Here is a 14,808-nt window from a genome sequence, read left to right as displayed (position 1 = left end):
AACAGAGCAAAGAAATAGGGGCCAAATGTGATAAGTATTTTGTGTCAATCTTCACTGTGTAAGACACTGGCAGTATAAGACCATAAGACATAGGAGTAGAATTAGGCCATTCAGCCCCATCGAGTCTGCCCCATCGTTCTATCATGGCTGATCCCGGTTCTCACTCAGCCCCATACACCTGCCTCCTCGACATGTCCTGTAATGCCCTGACTGATCAGCAAACTATTAGCTTCTGCCTTAAATGTACCCATAGACTTGGCCACCACCACTGTCTGTGTCAGAGAATTCCACAGATTCACTGCTCTCTGACAAAATAAAATCCTCCTTAATTATTCTAAAAGGTCGCTCCTCAGTTTTGAGGCTGTGCCCTCTGTTATGGCTACCCCCACCATACGAAAAGTCCTCTCCTCATCCACCCCATCGAGACCTTTCCACATTCGGTGGGTTTCAGTGAGATTTAACCCCCCCCCCCCACCAGCGTTTATTAAACATAGGTCAGTGCAGGAGTACAGGACCAAGGCTGGCAAACGCTCCTCATATCTTAACCCCTTCAGTCCCGGAATCATCTTCTGGAATATCCTCTGTACTCTCTCCAATGACAACACATCTTTTCTGAGATATGGGTCCCAAATACTCTTAAGTAGAGTTTAGAAAGTACCAGCATTATCTCCTTCCTTATATATGCTACTTCACTTTAAATAAATGCCAGCGTTGCATTTGCCTCCTTTACCACAAACTCAACCTGTAAATTAACCTGCTGGGCGTCTTGCCCGAAGACTCATATTTCATATTTCCGAGGACTCGGAAGTTTACTATAAGCTTACTGACTCTCACAGCTATCTGGACTATTCCTCTTCTCACCTTGTCTCTTGCAAAAATGCCATCCCCTTCTCACAATTCCTCCAACTCCACCGTACCTGCTGTCAGGATGACGCTTTTCATTCCAGGATGAGGGAGATGACCTTTTTTAAGTAAGGGGGCTTCCCTTCCTCCACCACCAACTCTGCTCTCAAATGCGTATCCCCCATTTCACGCACATCTGCTCTCACTCCATCCTCCCGCCACCCCACTAGGAAAAGGGTTCCCCTTGACCTCACCTACCACCCCACCAGCCTCCGGGTCCAACATATTACTCTCCGTAACTTCCGCCATCTCCAACAGGATCGCACCACTAAGCACATCTTTCCCTTGCCCCCTCTGCTTTCCACAGGGATCGCTCCCTACGCAACTCCCTTGTCCATTCGTCCCTCCCAACCCTCCCCACCGATCTCCCTCCTGGCACTTATCCTTGTAAGCGGAACAAGTACTACACATGCCCTTACACTTCCTCCCTCACCACCATTCAGGGCCCCAGACAGTCCTTCCAGGTGAGGCGACACTTCACCTGTGAGTCGGCTGGGGTGATATACTGCGTTCGGTGCTTCCAATGCAGCCTTCTATATATTGGCGAGACCCGACACAGACTGGGAGATAATTTCGCTGAACACCGACGCTCTGTCTGCCAGAGAAAGCAGGATCTCCCAGTGGCCGCACATTTTAATTCCACGTCCCATTCCCATTCTGATATGTCTATCCATGGCCTCCCCTACTGTAAAGATGAAGCCACACTCAGGTTGGAGGAACAACACCTTATATTCTGTCCGGGTAGCCTCCAACCTGATGGCATGAACATTGACTTCTCAAACTTCTGCTAATGCCCCACCTCCCCCTCGTACCCCATCTGAAATGTATCTATATACAGACATTCTTTTTCTCTCTCTCCTTTTTCTCCCTCTGCCCCTCTCTATATACCCCTGGCCCATCCTCTGGGTTTCCCCCCCCTCCCCCTTTTCTTTCTCCGTGGGCCTCCTGTTCCATGATCCTCTCATATCCCTTTTGCCAATCAACTGTCCAGCTCTTGGCTCCATTCCTCCCCCTCCTATCTTCTCCTATCATTTTGGATCTCCCCCTCCCCCTCCCACTTTCAGATCTCTTACTCGTTCTTCCTTCAGTTAGTCCTGACGAAGGGTCTCGGCCGGAAACGTTGACTGTACCTCTTCCTAGAGATGCTGACTGGCCTGCTGCGTTCACCAGCAACTTTGATGTGTGTTACTTATATTTCCTTCTGTTGTTTGAACCGTCTGTCCAATCAGATAATAGTTCTCTAATGTTGCTTTTGCCAAAATGCATTATTGTACATTTCCCAATATTGTACACCATCTGCCACTTTGTTGCCCATTCTTCAAATTTGTCTGTGTCCTGCTGCAATCGCATTGCTTCCTCAGCACTACCAACGCATCCACCTATCCTTGTATCATCCGCAAACCTTCCCACAAAGCCATCAATTCCTTTATCCAAATCATCGACAAATAATGTGAAAAATAGCGGACAGAATACTGACCCCTGGAGACCACTAGCCACTGTTAGCTAACCAGAAAAAGGCTCTTTTTATTTCCACTCGCTGCCTCTTGGCTGCCAGACATTCCTCTATCCATGCCAGTATTTCTTCTGATTTTTATCCTGTTAAGCAATGGGGGTGTATGGGGTGGTTGGGTCCTGACTAAATATCAGGAAATGCCAATAGCGATTATATAGCTTCTGCCGCCCAAGACAACTCCGCCTTCACGGAGGGCTCAGGTCCGGGTGCAGCCTGTCTCGCTGAAGGAGCTCTGTCTATGGCGAGTGTTTAGCACCAGAGAAATAACCAGACCGACGCTGGTGGTGTCACCTAAAATCACTGAAGGCTCTGGCAGCAGGGAGATTGATTTCAAGCTGTGGTGGAGGATTGTCTTTGTACAACAACAGCAAAGGTAGGGCGATGCCTAGTGTATGATTCCCAATCGGGAACACCAGTAGAGGTCAAATGCTCTAGTTAGATGAGCACTGCGGCAACAGAAGGCAACGGCAAACCAATGTTGAAATTTCTGCCTCTTCAGTCATGAAAAGAAACAAAAGAAGGAAACCAGACAACAGCGTGAATGGGGTTTATTCTAATGAACAGAACAACACCTCGCTCGGTCGGGGTAGTCACGTGCTGCAGGTGACACCAGACCGTCATCCAGAGACTGTAAGCAATAGGGAAAGGCTAAGGGTAGCAACATGGAACATCCGTATACTTTACCAGAAAGGAAGTTGGACAACACTTTAACTGAAATGTAAAGGTTGGAAGTTGATATCTTCGGCGTGTCAGAAATTAGATGGACCGATAGTGGCAAATTCACTGAGAATAGTTCTCTGATCATGTACTCTGGAGGTCAACAGCGTATGTATGGAGCTGGGATTATTTTAAACAAACGCGTATCAGAATGTGTTATGGGATCTTGGGCTGCTTTTAGTTAAATTGAGGGGTAACCCTTTCAACATTAGCGTAATCCAAGCCTGTGCACAAACAAATGATGCGGATGAAGAAGATATCAGCAAGTTTTATGAAGGTCTCGACAGTGCTTATGAGCAATGTAAATCTCAGGATATAAATCTAGTCATGGGAGACTTTAACTCCAAAGTGGACAGGAAAGCGTTGATAACATCATAAAACATTTGGATTAGGGGAGGAAAATGAAAATGAAGAAAGATTTACTGATTGGTTTGTCAGAACCAACCAAGTGATCACCAATTCTTGGTATAAAAACCATCCATGTAGATTGTGTACTTGGATTAGCCGTGGAGATAGACAAGGAATCAAATAGATTTCATTACCATCAGTGAACGCTTTAGAAATAATATCACAAATTGTAAAGCCTACCCAGGAGCAGAGCACCATCCAGTAATAGCTACCATTAACACAAATTTAAAGAAACTGAAACGTGGAAAAAAGAGAAAGGAGTATATGTTGGGAGAACATAAAAATGATAGCATACTTAAGCAGCAATTCAAAACAGCTGTAGAAGAGCACCTCACCGAACACGAAACATACCTATTTGGGACAGATTTAAATATGCTGTACAGCAATCAGCAGAGGAGATAATCCCAGTACAAGAAATCCAACATACCAACAAGGGGTGGATAACCCGAGAAATCCGAGATCTGATGGAACAAAGAAGAATAATGAAGTGTAACACAGAGAACGAGACAGGCAGACCAGACAAGTGTGCAATATTGCAAAGGAAGAATGGCTGAATCAAAAATGCAATGAAGTAGAAAGCCATATTAACAATAACAATGAAATGCACAAGAAAATTTAGGAAATTAATGTAATTAAGAAAACTTCTACAGGATGCATAAGATCAGCAGACAGATCCATACTAACAGACCCAGGTAAAGTATGTGAGAGGTGTATTCAGTACATAGATCTGCTTTTTCAAGAAAATAGAGGGGAATCCCCGGATATTAAACACCCTAATTCTGGCCCACCTATTACCAAAGAAGAAATAACTAAAGCAATGAAAAGCCTAAAACCTGGTAAAGCCACTGGACCTGATGAAATTTCAGTGGAAATGATACAAGCCCTGGAGGATCTGGGCATAGATATTCCTTATGAACTGTTTCATTTCATATATGAGTCTGCTGTATGCTCTGACGATCTCTTGAAATCAGTATTTATAACTCTTCAAAAATTCCTGGAACTCTTGACTGTGAAAATTATAGAACCGTCAGTCTTATGAGCCACATAATAATGATTTTGTTGAGAGTTGTTCTGAGTCGAATGAAAAATAAGTTAAGTCTAGCAACTTCTAAACTGCAGTGTGGGTTTATTGAGGATAAACGAACTAGGAACACAATTTTCATACTACGAATGCTTTCAGAAGGGGCAATTGAATATCAAAATGATGTATTTTTATGTTTTATCAATTTCACTAAAGCATTCGACAAAGTGAAACATGAAAAATTCTTTCAAATTCTCTCTAAACTAGACACTGATGGAAGGAACCAACAACTGCTTCAAAATTTATATTGGAATCAAACAGCAGCGGTAAAGAAGTATGATAATATAAGCAGTTGGACTAACATTCAAAGAGGAGTTAGACAGGGATGCGTTGCCTCACCGAAATTATTTGATATCTACAACGAAATGATTCTCAGAGAAATAGAAGGCCTCGATGGGATAAAAATTGGAGTTGTTAACATCAACAATATAAGATATGCAGACGATACCACTCTAATAGCAAGTGCTGCAGAAGACCTACACATCCTCCTAGACAAAGTAGTACAAGCAAGTGCAGATTTTGTTCTAACCACCAACTGTTAAAAAAAAACAAATGTATGGTAATATCAAAACAGCAGGATATTCCCAACTGCCAATTGTACATCGGTAACCAAGAGATTGAACAAAAGACCAGCTTTAATTACATGAGTAGCTTTATATCAGAAAATTCTGGAAGTAAAGTAGAAATAAAAAAGAAGAATTGCCATTGCCAAAACCAACTTCCAAAAAATGAAACCCATTTTTACCAACAGACACATTTCTATGACAACAAGGCTTAGGCTACTAAAATGTTGCATCTGATCAATCTTGCTGTATGCTTCTGAAACATGGACTATAACACCAGAACTCCAAAGAAACTTAGAAGCAACAGAAATGTGGTTTCTTAGAAGAATGCTGAAAGTATCATACAGAGATATGGTAACTAATGAGACAGTACTCCAACGTGCCCATACAAAAAAGATCTTTAATGAGAGCATTAAATGAGAGGAAATTTAAATTCCTTGGCCATGTCATCAGAAAGGGAGAAATAGAATGCCTTACATTACAAGGCCATATGCCTGGGAAACGCAGAGGAGAAATGCAAGGAAGAATATATTTGGACACTGGGAAAGATCAGATTTAAATGTGCGAGATATCATTGACGCTGCGACGTGGAAAGCCATGACCGCCCAAGCGTGTAACACGCAAGGCACACGAAGAAGATGATCAAAAAGTTATGTTCTCCCAGTGCATGCCTGGACACCGAGTCCTCATGATGAATTTGGGTCTACCAGGGAAGTATAAGTTGGCTCACCGCTGGGAGGCTACGACCTATGTAATGGAGAGTCAACTGCAAAATGTACTAGTTTTCTGAATGATACCAGAGGATGGGAATGGACCTGTCAGGATTCTGCATCGGAACCACCTTCTACCTCTGGGGCAAGAGGTGCGTGTTAACCCAGAGCCTGGCCTGGACCCTACACCTAGTAAGAGGACTCTGCCACAACGCGGAGAGACTGAAGGACTCGGAGGATGAGGTAAAGGGGTTGTGGTATATGCTGCATTTCACCAACTTGCCAAAAATTGATGAAGGGGTTCTCAGCCTTTCTCTCACCGAGGCAGGTGACCTGGGCGGGGCGGGGGGTGGGGGTTGGTGGGGGATTAGCAGTGCTCAGGCAGGCTTGCAGCTGGACCAGGAAGCGGGTCTCGGCTCCAGAGTAACTGGGGATGAAGCTGAGCTGAGGGATCCGGGTTGCAGGAAGGCACGAGTGATAGAGCGGGGGAACCCTCGTCATGTACACCAGAGGTACCCCAAGGAGTGTCTGAAACGGAAGTAGTTGATGGGGTAAGGAGGTCTCAAAGAATCAGCTTGCCTATGTAGGGCCAGGGTAACAGAGTGCTCCGACTACCCCCCCCCCCCCAGTGAGATATGTCACTACCTTTTACAAATGATTGGAGTTGCTGACATCTCGAAATTCCATTGAAAGCGGTGTTATTAATGTGAGAGGACAAATTATTTCCAGTCATGATGACATGACTATTTCGGTGTGGGGAGGGTGTAATGCCCTGGTTATTACTTTTACTGTTACGCTGTATGTATTTCATATTGGCAGTTCTGTAAAAGCAGCTTGTTTTCAGCTGTTTTGGCTGATGGTTGAACATAAGAGATGAGGAGAAATGTGTGCTATCCATTTAGGATGGTTGAATGAAGGGGCTGTTTCTCTGGTGAGGGACACTAAGATTGGGCTTGGGTTTTGTCTGGCGGGAGGTGGGGAGAGGAGACGCTGTAGCGAACCGGTCGAAGCGCAGGATCCGGCGGGAGACCCGTTTGTTCGAGATGGGTTGCGAGCGACGTTCGGAAGGTGGTGTGAGCTTTCACGTTGACCGAGGACCCGGCGCCCGAGTGACAGAGAAGTTCCAGATGAGCTCCAACGTGTGCACGTGTGACCGTTTGATTGGAATTGGGCAGTTTATTTTTGTTATTCTTCACTAACCTTTCAGTTAAGATTCATAAGTATAATTCCTTTAATCGTATGCAGTGTACAGTCTGTTATTTGTCACAGGATAGCAAATTACACAGCATTCACACAACCCGGGGTTTGGGGTGGGATCGAGCCGTCCCAGTCTCACCAGTTTGGCGGGAATTGAGAGTGTTTTCCTTCGACTTACGCAGCCAAGGAAACCAGGGTGTTTCACCTGTATATCAGTACATGCGGCCGGACACACAAAGATCAGAACTTACAAGGAATAGGGAATTAAAGTAGCAGGAACAAAAAGGCCGGCGATCAGCAGGAGCCGTTACTCATCCGCCTGTCGTTTGTCCAGAACACAGGCGACGTGACTTTAAACGTTCAATGAAGTACACGAAATTAACAGCTGTACCTCTCCATTACTGTTGTCTCTGGATGGAGTGAGAAAACTGTATGAACATAGAACATTAGTCAATACTTCCTCAATGTGTGCCAGACACGCCTGGATACAGTTCAAGGCGGTTCACTGGGCTCATATGTCCAAGAATAAGTCAGCTCGTTTTTATTGCCATATAAATCCTATTTGTGACAAATGTAATTCTGAGGTAGCTTCCTTCACACATATGTTCTGGTCTTGTCCTCTTTTAGAAAAATATTTTAAAGATATTTTTGATATTATTTCAGTGGTTCTGTGTATTGATTTACAACCTCATCCTATTACTGCAAATTCTGGACTACCGGTGATAGACTCTAGTCGTTTATCCATGTCAGCTTGTCGTCTGATTGCATTTGTTACATTAATAGCCAGAAGATCCATTTTATTTAAATCGGAAGATTGTAATTCCCCCGCTACATTTCAATGGTTTTCCCAAACGATAGCATGCCCAAACTTGGAAAAAAATTAGGAGCGGTACTATGGATCCTTCGGTTAAATTTGAAGAAACTTGGAGCCATTGATTCAATATTTTCATATGATGTAAGTTGACCCTTTCGGAATCCTTTGTAGTTTTTTGTTGTTTATGTATAGAGGAGCGGAGTTAACGAAAAATAATTCTGGCCGATGTAATATGACAGCCCAAGCTTTATTTGTATGTCTTGTTTTTTTAGTTTAGTTTCTTTTTAGTTCAGAGAGTTTTCTTTTTCTCTCTTTATAAAATATATTTTTCATGGTCAATTACTATGAGGTTGCGAGGCTAAACTATATTTGCTACTTGGAATTTGTGCTTGTACATGTTAACTGTTATTATTGCAATCCCGATCTCTATGTATCATTACTATTATTGTTATGTTTAATTTTGAAAGTTAATAAAAAGATTGAAAAAGAACATAGATATTTACCGCACATTACAGGCCCTTCGGCCCACAGCGGAGAGACCTACTCCAGAGACAGCCAAGAATTTCGCCAGCGCACAGCCCGGTATTTTGCTCAGCTCCATGTCCCTGGATCACAGTGGATGTGTCTCATCCAGGACCAGCACATAATGGTGGCGAGGGCCGAATACTTCAGAAAATCACGTAAAAAAAAAAATGTTCCTTTCAAAATGCTGAAAGACGTGGAGTGGCAGAGAAAATAAAAAGAGTTGTGGAGGTTGGTAGAATCTTGCTGACAAATAAAAATTGAAGAGCATGAAGACCGGGCGGATCTCACCGTGCTGAACTCGGGAGAGGTGTGGGGAGAACAAGCAGAGGAAATAACTGAGATGCAGGAAGGAATTTCTCTCCATTGGCAGAGGGATGGAACTTCAGAGAAACCTGTGTGGAGAATCTTCCAACATTGGAAAAGTACAGCGGAGACATGGAGACTGTGAGAATGGAATGAAGCTCCAAAGGAGGAGTGTGAGGGTGTGGAATGGATGCAGGAGGCCGGAGCTGAGGAGATCCATGGAGTGAATACAAGAGACAGAAATGAACTGAATCAAACTTCCACACTGACGACAGGATGCAAAAGAAAGGATGCAGAGGGAATTTTTCCCAGGTGGGGAGTTAAGAAACGGGATAATTTGGAACTGTGACGGGGAGAATACCCTTCAGGAAATGGAGTGAACGTTTGCAGCATTTCACCTGAAGTTCTGCGGAGGTGCAGTCTTTGAAATACTTCATAATATTCATTTTTTATATAAATCAATGAGATTAGATGCGGAAGAAGAAAATGCTTCTTCAAGGGAAAATATTAGCGGTGATAATGTCTCCTTAAGGAATAGCTTCTGTTTGTATTTCATATGTCCACCCGGATTGCCGCGAATTTTCGCAGTGTGATCGCTATTCCCCAGTTATTACCCAGGACGCTATGCTCTATTTGCCCCATTCGTTCTCCTGGAACGTTTTCAGTTACGTGTCCATTACCATATAGCTTGGCGCATTCTTGTGGATCAGTTGTTGACGGGATGCGTATCTCGCCCAGTTTTCCACTGAGAGAATGCTCAGAAGTGGAAGGGATAGGCAGGCTACTGAGCTGACGGATGGGACTGCGGAAATTTCACCTCAGGTAGCTGAAGGATGACGTCAGGAGGGAGGGCCGTGCGGGCGTGACTGAAAGAGCGCTGAGCTCTGGGATCGTGGGACTGATTTGGACGGGACCTTGCAGTGATTTGGATACAAGTGCATAGAATTATAAACCCAGCCATCTCGATTTAGTTGTGCAGTTAGTCATGCAAACACCTGTCTTTAATTTATCCCCCAAACCTCGTTTACCGTCTGTACCTCCTTAAATGTCTTTTTCTCCCTTCTTCACCGTTTCCACATCGCTCCCCTTATCACTTCATACTGAGATGAGTTCTCTTTATATCGGTATGGGAATGTCATGGGAGAAAATTCCGGTTAACAAAATATATGTATATGCAGCTCGGAAGGCAGTTCAACGAAGCGAATAAGGAGACAAGGCTTATTTATACTTGTGTCAAATCGACGCCGTAGGTACGGCGTCGCCGCGAACCATACGAACCATACGCAGAGCTATGCGGATCCCTACGCCGTGGCCGTGTGGTCTGATGCTGGCGGCGTCATGTGTCACAAATATGATTGTGCTTTTAAAGGAATGATCTCGACGATTTAACGAAGCAGGAAGGTAGATAGAGTTTGGATGGACTTTAGTAATGTTCCTAACAAAGCACCCATGGCAGATGCAGGGACGCCGAGATGAATGAGAAAACTAGTCACACAATTAGCTTGGTAAGTGGATGCGAATGGCAGTGTGCGAGCGTGTCTCTCCTCCCGGACGCCGGCAATAAGCGGCGAGCTGTTGATTTGCTGCTGGGTCCTTTATTGTTTGTAAAAGAGTATGTGAAACAAAATGTGACTTATCCACATTGTGAAATAAAATTCTGGGAGGACATATAGACCTTTGGGGGGTCGTTTTTTAGTTGTAACCTTGCAATGCTAGGCCACACCTTTCTGAATGGAGGAGGACAGTACAGCGAAGGTATATTTTGTTATTCTTGCATTGTTCACCGAGGCTTTGAGTGGAAGAATGCCTACTCGGTCTTACAGCTATACGGAGCACTGGTTATAACAGACTGAGAGCAATGGGTGCAATTCTGATTGCCACGCCATGGGAAGGATGTTGTAAGAACTGATGGAAGATCAATATTCACTAGATTGTTTCCTGGACTGTGGGAAAGGGGATAAACTATAAGGAGAAGTTTGATTGTCTGAAATAGCAAATAAAATGAATGGTCCCTGTAAAAGTTTATACAACTATGAGGAGGTGTATATTGTACAGATAGCCAATAACTTTGTCTTCTCCTATGTCAGCAGTGGCACGTCCATACACAGATCTGAAGACATTGTTTTTTTTTCGCCCAGTGCGGCGTGGTTATGTCTACAGCAGACGTGCTGGATGCAGGTGATAATAAAATAATGGAAACGTGCCTGGATAACCCTTGGTTAACAAAGGTAGACAGGGATACATGCTGGATTATGGCTCCGGGGATTGGCATAGGTCGCCATAGTCGAGCTGGGGCAGAATCTATGCAATATTGATTCCACACTGCAATCTACAAGAAGGTAGCTCTGTCACAGCGCTGACCGCAGCGAATCTGCACTGCCAGTGTAAAAGTCATTCCGATGACTCCACCTTTACCCGAGTTACCCAGCGGCCAAATGAGCCCTGAGTGTCAACGCAGCCGTCAAACGCAACGAGTGACTGAAATCAACTGAGCGATCGGCTACCAGGATTGTTGGTGACGTCACGGCTATCAAGGACGCTTCTGCACGGAAATGGAGTGTTATATTATTTCATGTCAGTTTAATAGCGAGACGTATTATACTCAAACACATAAAACCCAGATGTACATCGTGACCCAATAACAGATTCCCGATGCGGAGAATTAGTAGTTAATGAACATTCGACCTTTAGGAATATGTGCTTTGCTTTACCTGTGTTTTTTAACCAATTTTAAAAATAAAGTCAAAGGAGATTTTAACACCAGCCGCATTTCCTCTCTAAACTTAGCCTGGGTCGCTGTATAAATGCAGGCGTTCGTGCAGGAACTCAGATACATGATCATGTAGCCGGCTTCAGTGGCGACATAGGCAGAGTCGGTGTAATCGCCGTCGTAATGCGCGGTTGCTGTGAGTCGGGTGATCTGAAAGATCACAGTGACCGACAGCCACAACAGAATGAAACTGCCGGACACACTAAAGAGTAAAATGATGGATTTCCGGCGGCCTTCCATCTCCGGATCTTTCTGTGTTTGACTGCTGTGACCGCGCAGTCCGCGGCGCATTTTACTGGCTAATAAAATGCGCCTTACCGTCAGACAGTTAAACAGGGTTATCAGAACAAAAGGTGATATAACCGTTAAAATACTCTGCAGAAAGGAGAATGCGACGCCCACAAGAGACGTCACGAACCACGAGCTCGGCTGACAGCCCCGTTGAATACCGTTAATTACACCCACAGGCTTATACTCAAATAGATATGGGACGTTCTGTAAATGCATCAGGAGCGGCACGGTTATAATGCCGGCAACAGCTGTCCTCGTCGTGCAATATTTCGTTTTAAGCTTCTGACAACAGATCGCTACAAACCGATCGGCTGTGAACAGGACAGTGTACCAGACCGAGGTTTGCAGGCAGGTCGAATTGAAGTACAGGACGACCTTACAGGCGGATGTGTAGGACAGGAAGGAGAATGGAAACTGGTACATGACGATATGATAAACAATTACACAGACGATCATCACCAGGAAATCTGCCATTGCCATGAAAGCCATGTAGAGCGATATACATTTGGAAAGGCCGCAATTCCCTCGAAAGAGGACCACCATTGTCAATAGGTTCGCTAGGGAAAGAGTCACAAATTGTGAATTACAAACAGGGCAAGGAGAAGCGTTCTCGGAATTCAATGTGAAAATACTTTTCCGACAGTGATTGGCAAAATTACCAGGGAAATATGTTCCAAGAGAGAATGAAAACTCCTCATTCTGTGAACTAAAACAGTTTGCATTCGAACTGCGCATTTGCTCCTGGTTAAGTTGCTGGTGACGTGCTCTCGATGTCACCTTGGCGATGTAACCGAGAGGGGGCAGCACTGCTCCCGGTTAAGTTGCTGGTGACGTGCTCTCGATGTCACCTTGGCGATGTAACCGAGAGGGGGCAGCACTGCTCCCGGTTAAGTTGCTGGTGACGTGCTCTCGATGTCACCTTGGCGATGTAACCGAGAGGGGGCAGCACTGCTCCTGGTTAAGTTGCTGGTGACGTGCTCTCGATGTCACCTTGGCGATGTAACCGAGAGGGGGCAGCACTGCTCCTGGTTAAGTTGCTGGTGACGTGCTCTCGATGTCACCTTGGCGATGTAACCGAGAGGGGGCAGCTCTGCTGCTCATTTGCCATTACAACCCAGAAAAATAGAGGAGATCACCGTCTTCTCCCATACCTCCCCTGCGCCCTACTTTCCCTACCCGTGGGATCGTCATTTCAATGGCTCTCACCCTCGAAGCCCCATTCAGACACCAGCCGTAGGGAATGAGAGCCGTGACAGAGCTGAACACAGCAGCTGTAGGAGGATCGGCTGACGTGCAGCCGACAGATTCCACTCAACGGAACTCACTATTATTGAGCCGGTCCTGGCCCGGAGTAAGTGGGGCCGTGCCCGCTGTCGGTCATCAGCCCCAGGGTGAAACCGATGCACTCGTTCCCTCCGTTTAGTCAGTGAATGAGCGCAGGGCCCGGTGAACAGAATCGGACTTCACTGACTCGTCTAGTGTCGCTTGTACGCAATCTAGCTTAAACTCGAATAATTTCAGAATCGACTATCAATAAATAAGCTCTCACTTGGATATATCCGCCATTTTGATCACATTCATTATCATCTTAAAGGTGCGATAGGGAGATATTAATTCAAATCTCCAGCTGGACACCCCATTCTTGTGCTAGCTATATTTACTATAATTCCCAACTGGTAAGGGTAAGACAGATAATGAAAGGTTTGATCTGAAATCTACTAAGCGGGGAGGGAAGGAGAGGGAGAGTGTGAGTGAGCGAGAGAGAGAGAGAGGGAGGACAGAGAGAGAGGGAGGACAGAGAGTGAGGGAGACAGAGAGAAATGGAGAGGGAGAGAGAGAGGGAGAAAGAGAGGCAGAGACAGAGACGGAGAGAGAACGAGAGAGTGAGTGAGAGGGGGTGAGAGAGAGAAAGGATGGAGACTGTGAGAGATAGAGAGAGAGAGAGAGAAAGAAAGAGAGAAAGAGAGAGGACGGAGAGGAAGAAAGAGACAAAGAGAGAGAGGACAGAGAGTGGGGGGGGGGAGAGAGAGAGAGATGTGAGAGAGAGAGAGAGAGAAAATTCAGCTACGGTGGCAGTTGGTACAATCCGCAACGCTCCCACAAATCGTCCTGTTCTACTGCTCCTTCACCGAAAGTTAGGTCACAAAATACATTTCAATCTGCAACAATGCCGGTATCAGATTTACGCTGACAGTGGTGAACAGCGGAGAGGATTGATCTCCCTGAATTTCAGCAGCATCGTCTACGATGAACTCTGGGGGCGGGATGGGGGGTCGGGGTGACAGTGAACTTGACCCTGCATCAGCGTGTGGAGCGGAGACGAACCGTTCAGCAGCGGTAGTCTGCCGTGTCTCCGCGCTGGGTCGGTTTCGCCGGGAAACAACACCCAGTGAAATGACTGTTAATAGAAGTCCGTCCCTAACATTTCAGACAGAGGATGTGTCGACTTACCCGGAACACCGAAAGCTGCGAGAATAGGGTAAAATACAATCGTCACATGCCGGATTGTTGGTAGAGCCATTTTCGGGTGTTGTACAAAATGCACCGCACTGCTCGCACTGAGAGCCACTCGCCTGCGTTCTGACCTCGCTGCCCTTTTATACATTAATCTATACCCCGGTGAATAAAACACAGAGGGTGCACAATAACTCGAGTTAGTTACAGTCAGTTAACAAACAAGGCGCCGTTTCTCTCGGCACCGCGGAGAATACTTAAAGCTCAGTCCAGAACACCGTCTAGTAAAGTAGACAATCAGAAAGTTTTTAAAGCTGTTCCACGCACTCCGGATTGAAATGCCAGTCATGACCTATCACCTGCTTATATTAACACACACAAAACGCTGCGTTCCACCAGCATTTTATGTATGTTGCTTGAATTTCCAGCATCTGCAGATTTTCTCGTATCTACTTCTATTGTTGCCTTCACATTCATTTTATTTGATATTAATTGTACGATATCTCGCTCCATATCTCTCAAAGCAAATGTTAGCTCTGAGCGATCTCACAATTTATCC

General features: G+C 45.2%; 1 protein-coding gene across 1 annotated transcript; it reads right to left on the bottom strand.

Annotated features, from left to right (window-relative positions):
• Window positions 1-11,441: 11,441 nt before the first annotated feature.
• LOC140207875 (probable G-protein coupled receptor 139) lies at window positions 11,442-14,316 on the bottom strand. The gene is made up of 2 exons (XM_072276421.1): window positions 14,247-14,316; window positions 11,442-12,352 (listed from the first exon to the last, which is right to left on the bottom strand). The coding sequence occupies exons 1-2, from the start codon at window positions 14,314-14,316 to the stop codon at window positions 11,442-11,444; spliced, it is 981 nt and encodes a 326-aa protein (XP_072132522.1).
• Between the last annotated feature and the right edge of the window lie 492 nt (window positions 14,317-14,808).

Source organism: Mobula birostris, chromosome 13 (assembly GCF_030028105.1).
Source record: "Mobula birostris isolate sMobBir1 chromosome 13, sMobBir1.hap1, whole genome shotgun sequence".
In the NCBI taxonomy this organism is placed as follows: Eukaryota; Metazoa; Chordata; class Chondrichthyes; order Myliobatiformes; family Myliobatidae; genus Mobula; species Mobula birostris.
Note: the sequence above shows the minus strand (reverse complement) of the source record. Positions and strands in the feature narration are given on the sequence as shown.